General features: G+C 35.1%; 1 protein-coding gene across 4 annotated transcripts in view; it reads left to right on the forward strand.

Moving 5' to 3' along the window:
* The window catches only part of EXOC4 (exocyst complex component 4), an 828,468-nt gene that overhangs the window by 96,454 nt on the left and 715,380 nt on the right, over positions 1-16,634 (forward strand). For all 4 annotated transcript variants that reach the window (XR_009209424.1, XM_032761776.2, XM_032761777.2 and 1 more), the window contains one exon: positions 7,171-7,414. Coding sequence is in view for 3 of the 4 variants with exons in the window: in XM_032761776.2 (XP_032617667.1) it covers positions 7,171-7,414 (244 nt within the window). In the remaining variant the exon portion in view is untranslated. The remainder of the gene's footprint in view (positions 1-7,170; positions 7,415-16,634) is intronic.

Consider the following 16,634-nt stretch of genomic DNA (forward strand, 5'->3'; position numbering starts at 1 on the left):
GAATAAAACTTGTGTAAGTGATATCATGTATGTCATTAAAATGATTTTGATTCAGATTTAAATGCTTTTTTTTTTATTGTGGTAAAGTCACATACCATAAAACCTACCATTTTAACCATTTTGGAATGTAGAGTCCCGCCGTATTAAATACATTGATAGTGTTGTGCAACCGTCACCACCATCTATTTCCATTACTCTTTTCATTCTTGTAAAACTGAAACTCTGTACTCATTAAAGACCAATTCCCCATACCCCTCTTCTCCCAGCTCTTGGCAACCACCATTCTACTTTTCTGTTTCTATGAATTTTACTAAGTACTGCATATAAGTAGAATCATACAGTATTTGTCTTTTTTTTTTTTGACTGAGTTATTTCATTTAGCATAATGTACTCAAGGTTCATCCATGTCGTAGCATGTGTCAGAATTTCCTTCCTTTTTAAAGCTGAATAATATTCCATTGTATGTATATATCACATTTTGCTTATCCATTCATGTGTTGATGGACACTTGAGTTGCTTCCACATTTTAGTGATTGTGAATAATGCTGCTATGAAAATGAGTGTACTCTTCAAGACCCTGCTTGCAATTCTTTAAGTATATACTCAATTAGAAATGCTGGATATATAGTAATTTCATTTTTAATTTTTTTAGGAACCGCAATATGAGTTTTCATAGTGGCTGTACCATTTTACATTCCCAACAACAGTGCACAAGCATTCCAATTTCTCCACATCCTTGCCAACTCTTACTATTTCCTGTTTTTTTTTTTTTTTGGGGGGGGGGGTGATATTAATAGTAGCCATCCCAGTGAGTGTAGGGTGGCATCTCATTTTAGCTTTGATTTGCATCTTCCTAACGATTAGTGCTGTTAGGCATCATTTCAAGTGCATATTGGCCATTTGTATATCTTCTTTGGAAAAATGTCTATTCAAGTCCCTTGCACGTATTCAAGTTGACTTTTTTGTTGAATTTAGGAGTTCTCTATGTATTTTGCATATTAATACCTTATCCGATATGTGATTTTGAATTTTTTGTCTTATTTTGTTGGTTGCCTTTTTACTTTGTTCTTAGTGTCTTTTGGTGCACAAAAATTTTAAAATTTTCGTGCAGTCCAATTTGATTATTTTTTCTTTTATTGCTTGTATTTTTGGTATCATATCCAAGAAATCATTACCAAATCTAATGTCATAAAGCATTTGCCCTGTGTTTTCTTCTGAGAGTTTTATTGTTTTAGGTCTTACATTTAGGACTTTGATCTATTTTGAGTTAATTTTTGTATATGGTGTTAGATAAGGATCCAACTTCATGTTTTGTATGTAGATATTGTTTCCCTGTACAGCATTTGTTGAAAGGCCATCCTTTCCCCATTGAATGGTCTTGGCATTCTCACCAAAAATCATTTGACTGTGTATCTGAGGTTTTTTTCCCTAGGATCTCTTTTCTATTCCATTGGTGTGTATATTTGTCTTTGTGCCAGCACCACAGTGTTTTGATTACTGTAGCTTCTAAGTAAGTTTGAAATTAGGAAGTAAGTTTTGAAATTAGGAAGTATGAGTCTTCTAGATTTGTTCTTCTTTTTCAAGATGGTATTGGCTATTTTGGATCTCTTGAGATTCTGTATGAATTTCAGGATGGTCTCTCTCTGCAAAAAATGTCATTGGGATTTTGATGGGGCAGTTGCACTGACTTTGTAGATTGCTTTAGGTATAATGGTAATGACATCTTAACAGTCTTCCAATCCATGCACATGGGATGTGTTTCCATTCATTTACGTGTTTCCATTAATTATAATTTTTTAATTTAGCAATGTTTTATAGCTTTCATTATATAGCTTATATATACATTGTAGCTTTCATTATATAAAGCTTTCATTATATAAGTTTTTCACCTTTTTCGTTAATTCCTGATTATTCTTTTTAATGTAAACGGAATTATTTTTATAATTTCCTTTTGAGATTGTTCACTGTTAGTGTATAGAAATGCAACTGACTTGATCATAGTGTATAGTCCTGTAAGTATGCTGCTGAATTCAGTTTGTTAGTGTTTTGTTGAGGATTTTTACATCAGTGTTCATAAAGGATATTGGTCTGTAGTTTTCTTATACTGCTTTTGTCTGGCTTTGGTATCAGGGCAATGCTGGCCTCATAGAATAACTTAGGAAGTTGTCTTCCTTCTGCTAGAATTTTTTGGAAAAGTTTGGTTTTCTTTAAATGTTTGGTAGAATTGACCAGTGAAGCCATCAGGTCTAGTGCTTTTCTTTGTTGGAAGATTTTAGACCATTTATTTAATCTCCTTACTAGTTATAGATCTATTTGGATTTTCTGTTTCTTTGTGTTGATAGGTTTATGTTTAGTGTTGATAGGTTTTATGTTTCCAGGAAATTGTACATTTCATCTATGTTATATAACTTGGTGTTATACGATTATTTACAGTACTCTGTTTAATTTATTTCTCTAGAATCAATGGTAATGTAACTTCCATTTCTGAATTTAGTCATTTGAGTCTTCTCTATTTTTTTCTTAGTTCACCTGGCTAAAGATTTGTTATTTTTGATGATGTTTTCAAAGAACCAAGTTTGATTTCATCAGTTTTTGGTATTGTTTTTCTATTCTCTATTTTATCTCTGCTCTAATCTTTATATTTACTTTTTTCTGCTAGCTTTGGTTTAGTTTGTTCTTTGTTTTCAAATTCCTTAAGCTGTAAAATTAAGCTGCTGTTTTGAGATCTTTTTTGTTTTTTACCGTAAGCATTTATAACTATAAATTTCTCCTTTTTTGCTGTTTTTCCTGCATCCTGTAAATTGTATTTCATGTTGTGTTTTCATTTTCATTAATCTCTAAGTAATTTTCTAATTTCCTTTGAGGCTTCTAACTTTATCCCTATTTAGTTAGAGAAGATACTTTGTGTGATACTTTCTACTTAAATCTATTGAGACTTAATTGGAAGCCTAATATATGGTTTGTCCTGGAAAATGTCCCATGTGTACTTGAGAAGAGTGTGTGTGTTGCTGTTTTGGGGTAGAGTGTTCTGTATGTGTCTGTTAGATCTAGTTGGTTGATTGTGTTAAGTCTTCTATTTCCTTATTTCTGTCTGGTTGTTCTATCAATTATCGAGAGTAGGGTATTGAAGTCTTCAACTGTTGTAGAACTGTGTATTTCTGCCTTCAATTCTGTCAGTTTTTGCCTCATATGTTTTGATAGTCTGTCATTAGGTATATGAATGTTTATAATGGTTATATCTTCTTACTGTGTTGTCTTTTATTAATATATAATGTCCTTCTTTGTCTCTTGTAATCTTTTTTTGATTTAAAGTCGGTTTTTTCTGCTTTTTTTTGGCTACTGTTTTCATGGAATATCTTTTTCCAGCCTTTTACTTTCAGTCTATTTGTCCCTTTCAATCGATTTGTGACTTTGTAGACAGCGTATAATTGGATCATTAATTTTTATTCATTCTACCAGTCTCTGTCTTTTGGTTGGACAGTTTAACCCATTTACATTTAAAGTAATTACTGATAAGGAATGACTTACTTCAGACATTTTGCAATTTTTTTCTATATGCATTATTTTTTGCCCCTCATGTTCTACATTGCTGTATTATTTTGTGTTTAGTTGACTTTTTATAGTGAAATGTTTAAATTCCTTTCTCATTTCCCAATGGTATACATTCTGTAGCATTTTTCTTTGTGCTTACCATAGGAATTACATTTAACATTCTAAAGTTATAACTCTCTAACTTTAATTTATACCAGTTTAACTTCAATAAAATACAAAACCTCCACTCCTTTAATGTCTCTGTCCCTACCACTTTTGGTTGTTGATGTCACAGAATTATATCTTTATACATTGTGTGCTCAAAAACATAAACTAATAATTCTTTTAAATGCATTAGCCTCTTAAATGATGTAGAAAACAAAATGTGGATTTACAAACCAAAGTTAACAGTAATACTAGCTTTTAGACTAATAATTGTGTTTTAAAAATCTTTTAATATTTTAAATTTTGTAGAAAACAATAGTTAGAAATAATTGTCTTGTAACACTACTAATTTTTATAATTGCCTAGACATTTATCTTTATTGAGATATTTATTTCTTCATATGCCTTCTAGTTACTGTCTAATGTCCTTTCATTTTAACATGCAGGACTTTCTAAAGCATTTCTTGCATGGCAGTCCTGATGGTACTGAAATCCTGTAGCTTTTGTTTACTTGGCAATGTCTTAATTTTTCCCAATCACTTTTGAAGGACAGTTTTGTGAGATACAGAATTCTTGGTTGACATTTTTTTTATTTGTTTGTTTGTTTTGGCACTTTGAATTAATCCACTGCCTTCTGGCCTCAGAAGTTTCTGATGAGAAATCTGTGGATAATCTTATTGGGGATCCTATATGTGATGAGTAACTTATCTCACTACTTTCAAGATTCTCTCTTTGTATTTTGAAAGTTTGATTCTAATGTGTCGTGGTGTAGGTCTCTTTGAGTTCCTCCCACCTGGAGTATGTTGAGCTTCCTGGATGTTTATATTCATATATTTCATCAAATTTGAGATGCTTTCTGCTATTATTTCTTTAAATATTCTCTACTCTTTTCTCTCTTTCTTCTCCTTTCAGAGCTCCCACAATGTCTAAATTGTATCCTGTGGGCTGTCTTCACTTCTCTTCAATCTTTTTTCATTCTGTTCTTCAGATGATAATTTCCATTGTCCTATCTTGACGTTTGCTGATTTTTCTTCTCCCTGCTCACATCTGCCTTTGAATCCCTCTAGTGAATTTTTCATTCCAAGTATACTTTTCAGCTCAAGAATTTCTTATTCTTTTTATTTTTTTTAGTTTTTATATTTCTTTATTGATATTGCCAGTTTGTTTATACATCATTTTCTTGACCATATATTTTTTATTTGAGCATCTTTAAAACAGTTAAAACTTTTAAAAAAAACTTTTAAAAAGTTTTTTTCTTAATATATCTACCATTAAGTCTTTTTCAGGGACAGTTTCTGTTGATGTATTTTTTTTCCTTTGAATGGGCCATATTTTCCTCTCTATTTCTATGCTTTGTGATTTTTTGTTGTTGTTGAAAACTGGGCATTTGAGTTTAATGATGTGGTGACTCCAGAAATCACATTCTCTCTCTTTTCCAGGGTTTGCTGGGTTTTGATGTTGTTATGTTTTGTTTTATAACTTATTGTAGCCAGTGTCTATCCTAAGGATCAGCCTGGGTGTTAATTTAAGATCTCCTCAAATTAAGCTTTTCTAAGCCTGCACCTTTACATGAGCATGCACGGTCACTTTATAATTTTTTCAATACATGCATTTGTTTTTGAATGTCCTAGTCCTAACGTTTGGCTTTAAAAAGGGGAGCAAGAGAAAAATAAAGGCGGTGGGGGAAGGCTGCTGGCTGTTTAAATTCCCTGGAATTTACTTCAGCAAGAGTAGGAGGGGCTTGAAAAATTGGAGGAGGTGCAACAACAATGGTCACCCGCCTCTTTGTACCTCTGTGATTAGAGGAAGCAATCAGCGATCAGAGCATAGATTCTTGATACTTGGCGGGCAGGGTTCTTTTTGCCCACACTGTCTTCCCACCAGGTGTGTACAAGGTACTCCAGGAACAGGTACAGGGATGTCTGCCACAGTGCTGGGTAGCTACTGTGGTAAGAGCTGTAATTGAAATCGACCACAATTTACCATCCAAGCGTTCCCTTGGAAGTTGCAAGCCTTCCATAGACTCCAGAGTTACAAAATAGTTACATCAGACAGATTCTGCCAGTACAGCCGTGTAGGTGAGGAGATTCCTGGTGCTTCCTACTCTGCAGTCTTCCCAGAATCCTCCTTAAGAGCATTTTATAAGTTGGGAACCTCCAAAATAGGGACTGAGGAGAATGCCCGACGGTGGATTTCCCATCATCTGAAGTAGAGGTTTTAGGGACTTCATGTAGCAGTTACAAGAACTCATTCCATATACTGGGATGTTTTCTTCCCTAGTAGATTTCAGTACCATTCCAGTAGTGCTGAATAACTTAGAATGGCTTGTAGTCTAATTGCGTTTAAATCTACTAAGGAAGAATGTATTCATTCTTTCAGGATATTGCAGATTTGTAAACTCTTGCATTTGTTTTGAAGGATGGAGGACAGAGGTGGATGGGGAAAACTTTTGACTATTAGGCTCCATCTTCAGCCCTGTACTCACATTTGCTTTTGTATATCTTAATCCAGCCATTTGTAAAATGGGACAGTTACTTTTAAGTCAGAGATTTGTAACCTCCTGTTTTTTTTGGCAGTTGTGAAACCCGGAATTCCTATGTGAAGTTTTGCATATGTATATTCATACTTTGGACAGCAAGGCCTATGGCTTTCAGTAGATAACAGAGATCTCCTATCAGCAGTTCTCTCCTCTCTCAACTTGCCACAGAGGTTAAAAACTAAAGTTTTAGTTATTTCTTCCATTTCAGTGCCAAATTGTTTGAATGAATGCTGTATTCTAAACATCTATAGAGGCTTTTGATGTATAACATTACTTCTCAGAAGCCTTTCATGGATTATTAGCAAGATCTGTCTCCTATAGATAATGATGTTGTAGCAGACATATGTTTAAAGAAAAATAGGTTGTTCTTTTGTATTTATGAAATACCTCTTCATTACTCTATTTCCTCAAAGTCTTGTCTCGCTTGTATGTATTGTTTTCCCTTAATCTTTTTAAAAAATTTATTATAATTTTAATTTATTTACCACTCTTCCCCCATGTGTATTTATGATGTCTTTTTCTCCAGCGACTTACCACTTTTAACTAACAAATGCAAACCTGAGGCTAGGATCCAGCTCTTCAGAATTCTCTTGCAGCACCACATACGGCATTTTATAAACAGCGAGTGCCTAATAAATGTCATGAGCCAGCGGACTCATGGCAGAAGTAGTGGTCTGTGGAAAACTTCCCATGGTGATTTTTTTACTAATTTTTATTGCATCTGCCTCTTATTACTAACTGATGGGTATGATTTGAGGAATATAAATGTTATTTTATGCCTCTTGGATGGTTACTGTGCAAATATAATTTAATTGAAAAATCCTCTTTAATTCTTTAAGAGAGTAATCAAGGCAGTGATTTCATTTATTAGACTGCTCTGTTTTGGGGTTTTTGAATGGAGTCTGTATCTATTATTGTTATTATTTAATTTTTCAGTGAGGGAGATAAATCTGCAGGACCTCAAGGAAGATTTAGAATTGGATCCAGAGGAAAACAGCACCCTGTTTATGGGTATCCTCATTAAGGGCCTGGCCAAACTGAAGAAGATCCCAGAGACAGTTAAGGCAATCATAGAGCGCTTGGAGCAGGAGCTGAAGCAAATTGTGAAGAGGTCTACAACCCAGGTGGCAGACAGTGGCTATCAGCGGGGGGAGAACCTTACTGTGGAGAACCAACCAAGGTAGGTGGGAGTGTAGTTTGTATTTTTGACAACTCTATTTATTGCACATTTTCTAGGGCAGGGCGTAAGTAACTTACCTTCTGTTGATGTTGTTTTCTTGAACTTAGGATACTATAGCCCATACAGGCCAGGCGCAGTGGCTCATGCCTGTTATCCCAGCACTTTGGGAGGCTGAGGCAGGCAGATCACTTGAGGTCAGGAGTTTGAGACCAGCCTGTACTGGTAATGAAACCCCGTCTCTACTAAAAATACAGAAATTGGCATGGTAGTGCATGCTTGTAATCCCAGCTGTTCTGGAGGCTGAGGCAGGAGAATTGCTTGAACGCAGGAGGCGGAGGTTGCAGTGAGTCAAGATCGCACCATTGCTGTCCAGCCTAGGTGACAAAGCGAGACTCCGTCTTAAAAAAAAAAGGATACTATAGTCCATACAAACTTAGATTGGTAAAAACAGCTTGACTAGGCATAATTCAGCTGTCTGTTTTTTAATGTTGTTGAAAAATTTAAAGCATATTGTCACTGAATGAAAAATATGGACATATTTATAGCAAAGATTGTTGATATTTAAACATATTTAAAGAATAAATAAATTGAATCAAATAATGTAGCAGCTATTGTACACATACTAAGTACTCAGCAATGTTCAAGGCAATTTATGTATATTATCTCACTTAATTATCACTACAACCGTATGAGCTAGTTATTGGTATCCACATATTGCAGTTAGGAGAACTGGAGCTCAGAGATTGAATAATTAGCAAGCTCTTAGAAAAGATGGCTTGTCTTGGTGTTGAATACTAGTCCATTTCATTCTAAAATCCATGGTCTTTCCTGTATCTCATGCTTTCTTCTTTATTGTGTAATGATATTTTCCAATAGACAAATCAGTCTCAGGAATTTTTAAAACAATAAGATTTGAATTTCATAATTCTTATTTCCTATGGAGAGTACTGAAATTGAATTCAGATTCTAACTTTGTGACTATCATATACTAAGAGATCATGTGTGACAAACAAGAAGAAATCATAATCTTGTTGATATGTTGTTAAGGAAATATCTACTGTTTATACCTAGGGCTCAAAATTTTTTTAAAAGAAGATAAAATTAAGGAGAAATAATAACTCATTTAGTATAGAGTTCTCTATAGACTTACTTAAATTTTTTGGAAAAATTAATACTGTATTTCTGTGTTCTTTTGCATATGTAAATAACATTGATTTCAATTATACTTTAACATTTCAAAAATTAATGTCCTTGTAAACTTGATTGAAAAGTACTATGTTTGCTGAATGGAACTACCCTTTATCCTTCTCCTGCCACAGAATGTTTCAAAGTAAATATTTGGCCAGGCACAGTGGCTCATGACTATAATCCCAGCACTTTGGGAGGCTAAGGTGGGCAGATTGCTTGAGGTCAGGAATTTGAGACCAGCCTGGCCAACACAGTGAAACGCCAGCTCTACGAAAAATACAAAAATTAGCTGGGCATGGTGGTGCATGCCTGTAATCCCAGCTACTTGGGAGTCTGAGGCACAAGAATTGCTTGAACCGGGGAGGTGAAGGTTGCAGTGAGCCGAGCACACTACTGCACCCCAGCCTGGTTGACAGAGTGAAACTTCATCTCAGACAAACAAACAAAAAACCCAAAAAACCAAAACCAAACAAACAAAAACACCAAAAGTAAATATTTGATGGGTTTTGGAGAACAGACCTGACTTTGTATCCCCACTTTGTGATTTGCAAAAAATAATACCTGTCTTACAGAGTTGCTTGCTTTAGTTGAGCTTATATGGTTGTGGTGCTTAGTGGAATAGCACCAGTAAGTACTATAACATGCATGCATACTTGTATAAAATGCATGTGTATATGAATACATGTTTATTATCAGTGCCTTCCGTAAATTCCGTGTTCTATGATCACTTACATCGTGATCCAGAGAAGCTGGAGAATGGTTCTTTGAACTTTTGCCGTTCTTCTTTCTTTGCCTGGTACCTGGATTTTCGCGAAGACCTTTTGACTCCTTACTGATGAATACTCTAAAATTCTGGTTTGCTCTTTACCTGTTGCTGCAAGTTCCTAGATGAATACAGTGAACTTTCCTAGGGAAATAACATTACTATAGTATATATTGGAAATAAAAGGGCATGGATTAATAACTTTTCTGCAGATCTCATTATAGTACCTTTAAAAGCACTGTGTCTTTCATAGGAATTTCATCTTTTTTTTTCCCCTTGCCTAAACCCCTTCCAGAATTCATGAGTGGAAATTATAGCACTAGAAGTATAATAGAAATTCAGCACACTGCCCTGGGAAATACTAATTGTTTCTCTATGAGGAATGAGTCAGCAGCAGGATTTTTTTCCCTGTTAAGTGTCTTTTGTCAGAATTTTAGAAAGGTTTTGTAGGCAGGATATATTGGACACTAACAAGTGAATGAGCTGTTTGCCTTGGTTGTATGTGTAAACATAATCCCATTTTATAAAACATACAAATTCAAAATTTGGGACCCAAACTGTTTGTTATCAGACAAAATAGTACAGAGAAAGCAAATATTTAGAGTAAACCACTTTGTTAGAAGATCAAAGATTAAATTTTGGGGCTGGGATTCCAAAGGACTGATAATTTTGAGCTAGTCTCTAGTGGTTGTGTGCTGTCAAATGCTTTAAAACTTTTCAGGAATTAATTCTCTTGAATTAAGCACAGTCATTCAAAAATGATCAGCATTGTTGCTTCTAGAGGATTGGCATTTCAGAAGCAATATTGTCAAATTATCACTTGAAGCTTGTGGTGCTTTTGTGCATTGAATTTTACTTAGGAAGGTATTAGTGGCATTTATTTCAGAGAGAAGTAAAATCACAATACTTGGCATTATTTATTATTGTTTACCATTCAAGGAATTTTATGGCTAAAGATATATGAATTTATTTTTTTAAGGAAAGTTGGAACAGAGACCAAAAAATCCACGAATCCTGTTTCCCAACATGCATATTTTCTCCCCCACCCTCCAATGAAATATCCTGTTCCAAAACATTAGCTATTCTGAGACAAGATACCCATACTGTAATTTTCCCTAAATGTTTCATCATCTTATTAAATATATTCTGGTTGTGATGCATTGGAGGCTTGTTTTCATTTGTCTATATGTAAAGAGAATTAATATTGTGTGCTATTTTGCTAGAAATGTAGAAGGAAACAAACTAGTGAATTCTTTCTTGCTTTTAATTCCTACAGAGCCAGGATACTTTCCCAGCCAGTTTTTAAAAAAATCACTTTGGTGACCTACTTATTATTTTATTTTATTTTGTTTCTGATCTCCCAAACTATCTGTTGTCTATTTATAGGAGAAATATTTTGTCTTTTCTGTTCATTCATAATCTATCAGTGTCTTTAAGCCTCCACTTACTATTAAAGGAAAATATTCAACCACAATTATTGCCAACTTGATAAACATTAGAGTAACATGTGCCTTGCTAATTTACCAGAACCACCTGCTACCCATTATTTCTCTAGAAAGACAGGCAGCATCTTCAACTTCAGATGGTGACTGTGGCCTGAAGCCTCTGCATTTCAGAATCAATTTCTTCAACTCCTGCTGCCTAATTGTTGGTTCTTTCCCAAAATCTAATTCATGAGTATTTTTATTTTATTTTTATTTGAAAGAAGCTAGAAGGAGTTCTATACTTAACAAATAAGAAAAGCATAAGGAAGAGATGGAAGAAAAACTTCTCAAAGATGTGGTATCTTGTCAAGAATATGGAAGAAAAGAATGTGGGAAAAGAGAATGGTTGGTATGTGTGAGGGAGATGGACCTGTTTAAATGGGAAGGCAAAAATTCATTGCAGGAAGGGATGGTGGAGGTCAGCTTCACTTAGGTAGAGCTGTTGGTCCTAGAGAGTGCAGAAAGCATTGAGTGAGTTGGAGCCGTTGCTTCAAGGGAGACCTTTCTCTCTTATGGAAGGAAACCATTTTAAAAGTTTCATTGACTTCTGTTATGAAGAGAAAGATTAAATGTCAAATGTGAAAAGCAGAGAACTTTGTGGATTTTGGGCTTGTTGTGATATTGAAGAAAGCTTCATGGAAAACATGGGAAAGAAATATACTTTAATGCTAAAAGTGGTTGTGTTTGGTTAGTAGGGTTGTAGTCTTTGCTTTTTCATCTCTATTTTGTACCTCAAGTTATAGTGAAAATAATTCGTTATCAAAAAATTAAATTATTACTCAGGTTATTTTAATCACAATAAATTATTAGAAATTAAAATGCCTATGGGGGTATGAATGTTCATAAAACTAAATTTTAATATTGAAAAATATAATACCTGTTTTTAAACCAACTTGACATCGTTCATTAATTTTATTATATATGTGTATCTTTATATATTTGGTTACTTATTGGCTGCCTCTACAATGGAAGAGAAGAGAGCACTAGTTTGTCTTGTTCAGCACTGGTGTATCTCCAGAATCTAGCACAGTGCCCACCTGACCCATAATAAATATTTGTTGATTGCAAGAATAAATTCCATTCCACATTTATGAAATATCTGCCACGGACCAGACATTGGGCTAAAATGCCCAACAAATTATATGTGGTTCCTGTCCTCATGGAGTTTAAAGGGGGAAGGAAGGCATTACTCAAAGAACGCTAAGACGTGAGAATGAAAGCAGCCAGATTCTTGATATGCCATTTTCACTGTTTTTGCTTACCTCTGTGTTGATTCCTTTTTTTTTTTTTTTTGGAGACGGAGTCTTGCTCTGTCGCCCAGGCTGGAGTACAGTGGCGTGATCTCGGCTCACTGCAAGCTCTGCCTCCTGGGTTCACGCCATTTTCCTGCCTTAGCCTCCCGAGTAGCTGGGACTACAGGCGCCTGCCACCATGCCCAGCTAATTTTTTGTATTTTTTGTAGAGACGGGGTTTCACCGTGTTAGCCAGAATGGTCTCCATCTCCTGACCTTGTGATCCGCCCGCCTCGGCCTCCCAAGTGTTGATTAAATTTTAACTATTGACAAGTGTGCTTTTCTTAGAGATGATACCAATTTTTCATGTCATGGATAATGTTTGAGAGTTCCTATATCCCCTTGCCAACAGATTGTATTATCAAATACTTTTATCCTTGCCAATCTGAGAGGTGAAAAATGGTATTTTTGGATTTGCATTTTTATTGTAAGGCTACACTTCTTTTCATTTGTATAAAAGTAACTTGTCATTTATGATATCTGGGTTATATATGGATGCATTACTTCAAAATAAAATGGGTTGTAAGTGAGTGAAGATATAGATACAATAAGCCATGAAATGATACTGAAGCAGGGTGATAGGTACAAGGTGGTTCATTATCCTATTATCTTCACTTTTTTAATGTTTAAAATTTTCAACAGTACAATATTTAAATAGTGTTTATTTCCTTTTCAATGAATTGTTTTTCTAATATGTTTGCCTCTTATTGATTTGTAGGAACTCTTTACATATCTAGGAAATTTGTTCTTTGGGATTCATTTTGTAACTTTCTGCCAGTTTCTTTCTCTTTTGACTTCATGATATTTCTGGGCATGTAGACATTTGTTTTACTTTTTTATGAGGCTATATTTATCAGGTTTTATAGCTTCTGGGTTTTGTGTCATACTTAGAGCTTCCCTACTCTTAGATTATAAATAAAATTTTCAACACTTTTCTAGTACTTATATAGTCTCATTCTTAATACTTGTATCTTTGATACATCTGGAATCTGAAGGAGTGGCCAAATGACTTTTGAGCATACGTGACACATACTGTACTGTATTGTAAGGGGTTGTACATCCGTTTCTTTTCTGTCGCCCATGTATCTGTCATGTAATTGATTGTCCATGTTAGCTGCGTAATTGCTGAATAATTCTAACGCTGAATCGTTTATAATATACTGATGGTTCTTCTCAAGGTTGGTATTTGCCTCATTTTCTAAAACTCTTTTTTTCCTCCTGGTTTCTCAGTCTGTGTAGACTATAGATTTTCAGAAATACGTTGAATTATTGCTCTAAAATTGGAAAAATGTACTTTTGAAATATTTGTTATAATTTGGAGGCCAGAATTCAGAGTGAGGGCATACTGATGTAATAGAACATTCTTATAAAACGGTTTTATCTGTGAGGAAGGCTAAAGGCTCAGGCCTCAAGGATAGTTTTATAGTATGAATACAATGTTTATGGAAGGAGAAATAAATGAAATATTGCTTGTGATTTTTTTTTTTTAGAGCTGTGGCTAGATTCAGGCATGAGTTTCTATTTCACATAAATAGCATTTCGTTTTATCTCTTCTTTCTATATTAGTTACCCTTCTTCTAAGTATCCGAAATGCAGGACATGGTGGAATTGGTCATTTTATTTTACAGAAAAGTCATTTAAGAGCAGCTTTGAAGCAAGGTCAGGCATTTGTCCTTGTGGCTTCTTATAGCCATTCCCAAGCACCGCATGTAGCACCTGGTCATGCTTGGAATCAGGAAGGGCCTCCGTGTAATTTAGATGAGTAGTTAATTCGAATCAAAGCAAGCGGGAAGCAAGTAAATTTAACTTCAGTGATTATGATTCCATTTGATTAAATCTCTACTTTTGATTACACATATCGTGAGAACATGCCTTAAATATACTCAACTATTAAATATTGAAGGGGATGAATAGGATGAACCAGGGACATATAGAAGAAATTCCACTATTCTTCAACTAGGATATGTCCCCTGCAGCTTAACTGAAATATTTTTAGAACAAATGAATTAATTTTTTTTACATATGGGACTTGTTACTCCAATTGTTAACTAAAATATATAACTCATTACCATGAAAGGTCCCAAGTCTATATACTTTCTAATAAGACTTAAATAAATTAATGGATAATGGCTCCATCACATATACAGTGACTGAGAAATGTCGATAATGTTCATAGTTCTTTTGTAAACATGAGTTTGGACAGCTATCATTCTGGTTGTGTATTGCCCTTTGGTTATAGTCATTAGAAAAAGGCTTCTTGGCTGAATAGGCCAGAGATGTTACTCAATATTACATTTCTTAAACCTTTGTGTTTTATGTGGCAAAGTTAAAAAAAAAAAAAAAACAACCTACTCTCGATTTCTCTTGTTTTAGATATTATAGCAGGTTCAAATTAAAGATCTGACCAGTCAAAGGAATAGAGACAATCTGTTTCATGGACTGTCAGAACTTTATTTAGATGTCAGCCATCATGCTGTATCAAGGCCACTTCTCTATTTGCTAGAGTGGGAGCTGCCTTAGGTTTTGTCATTTTTGTGCACTTGCTATTGTTATAATAGGGAAGGCACTCCGAGCTCAAAATAATACTGGATCTTTTCATTGCAAAAATGAACTAACAAACCTATGTCAAAAGAAATTCTTCCATTGATGATGTGTAGGGGTGGTGTCATATATGATTAAAGCACCTTCATGTGTCTCTCAGGCTGTATTTCAAATTGTCTGGGTCTTCTAGCTCCTGCCCCATCCTCTTGCTATAGTCTCTAATCAGATTGGACTGTGAGTTTATAAGGGGAGGGAACTTTGTGTTTGCAGCCTGATTTAGGGCTGGGCACATACTAAATGCCTACAAGTTTATTTTTACGGAGATGTGGTCTCACTCTTTCGCTGAGGCTGGAATGTAGAGGCCCAATCATCATGGCTCACTGTAGCCTTGACCCGCCCTGGGCTCAAGAGATCCTCCTGCTTTAGCCTACTGAGTAGTTGGGACCACAGGTATATGACATGATGCCTAGCTATTTAAAGTTTTTTTTTTTTTTAAGAGATAGTGTCTCACAGTGATTGCCCAGGCTGGCCTTGAACTCCTGGTCTCAGGAGTCTTTCCACTTTAGCTTCCCAAAATACTGGGATTACAGGTGTGAGCCACCACGCGTGGCCAGTTTTAATGAATGAATGAATAAGAAAAATATGCAAATAAGGTCATTTAGTGGAAGTTATTATTTTTAGCACTACTCACAGTGGGTCTATGGACCCACATCACCAGTGTCACTAGAGAGTTGGAAATGCAAATTTCCCCAAGAAGCAGTGATCATTAAATTGGAATGTTTGGATGCAGGGCCCACAGGACTCTATGCCTTAGTTGATTCTTATGCACACTGAAGTTTGAGAACACCCTTTAGATAACATCACAAACATCATAGAATTTTGCAGTTTTGTAGTATTCACGCTTTGCAAAGCCATCTGCCATCTGGTATCTCACCTGAGTGAGCCTCACCACTTGCCTCCTCACAGGCAGGGGCATTATTATTAATCTCAGATTTACCCAGAGAAATGTGAAAGCTGAAAAAATTTGACAGTTCACAAAGCTTGTTCGTGGTGCAATTAAGATTAGAAGTAGTCTTTTTCCACCATGTAAGTTTGCTTTCTGGCTTATGTAAAGATGATGTGTCCAACCCATGTCATGGGCCTGATTTTGTTTGTCCTCAGAAGGACGATATCTGTACTAAATATCCATTTTCCTGCCCATACCTCACATTGTGGTCAGTGACAGGCCTCAGAGATAGCTGGACATGTTGAGAAGCATGAAAAGCAGCCACAGAGTACTTGGATTTTAATTAGGTCACTTGAGAATCAAATTTTATTATTTAAACAATTCCTCTAGGGGCATTCTTGTACTAAGAACAATATAGTACTAAGAACAACAAAGCACTTGTACTAAGAACAACAAAGCACTAAGAATATGCACCTAAAATCTTAACTTTTATTATCCCTGGGAAGTGGATTTATGGATCATTTTTCTAATATTCCACTATGATGAAATGTTATTTTTGGAATGGGGGAAAGGATTTCAAAAGAATGATACTGATACTTTAATTCAAAGAAAGAGGGCTTGGGTTTATTTTCTAATTTTAGCCACTAATTTGGCATACATCAGGATTAGACTTTTGAGGTCATCTCTCCAGAACTCAGAAACCTGACTTGACAAGGAGGGAGTAACACAGGAAGGAAGTGACTAGCGCCAGGCCCCACTTCAGTATTCTTGTTATTTTTACTGTGTTTCATTCTATATTACTACTAATTTTTTCTTGCTCTTTTCATAGAGCAGATGGAGAATTAGTCAGCACTCTTTAAATAGTAACCCTTTTTACATGAAGACTTATTAATAAGTGGTAAAACGTATTTCTATCCCTTAGAAGTAGGTATTAGATAACCTTGAAGATTAAATGGGCTCCATGTCCTATTTGAAATGAAAAATAGTAGCTCAGCCAGGCTTATTA

This window comes from Hylobates moloch, unplaced genomic scaffold (genome assembly GCF_009828535.3).
Source record: "Hylobates moloch isolate HMO894 unplaced genomic scaffold, HMol_V3 SCAFFOLD_1, whole genome shotgun sequence".
Taxonomy (NCBI): Eukaryota; Metazoa; Chordata; class Mammalia; order Primates; family Hylobatidae; genus Hylobates; species Hylobates moloch.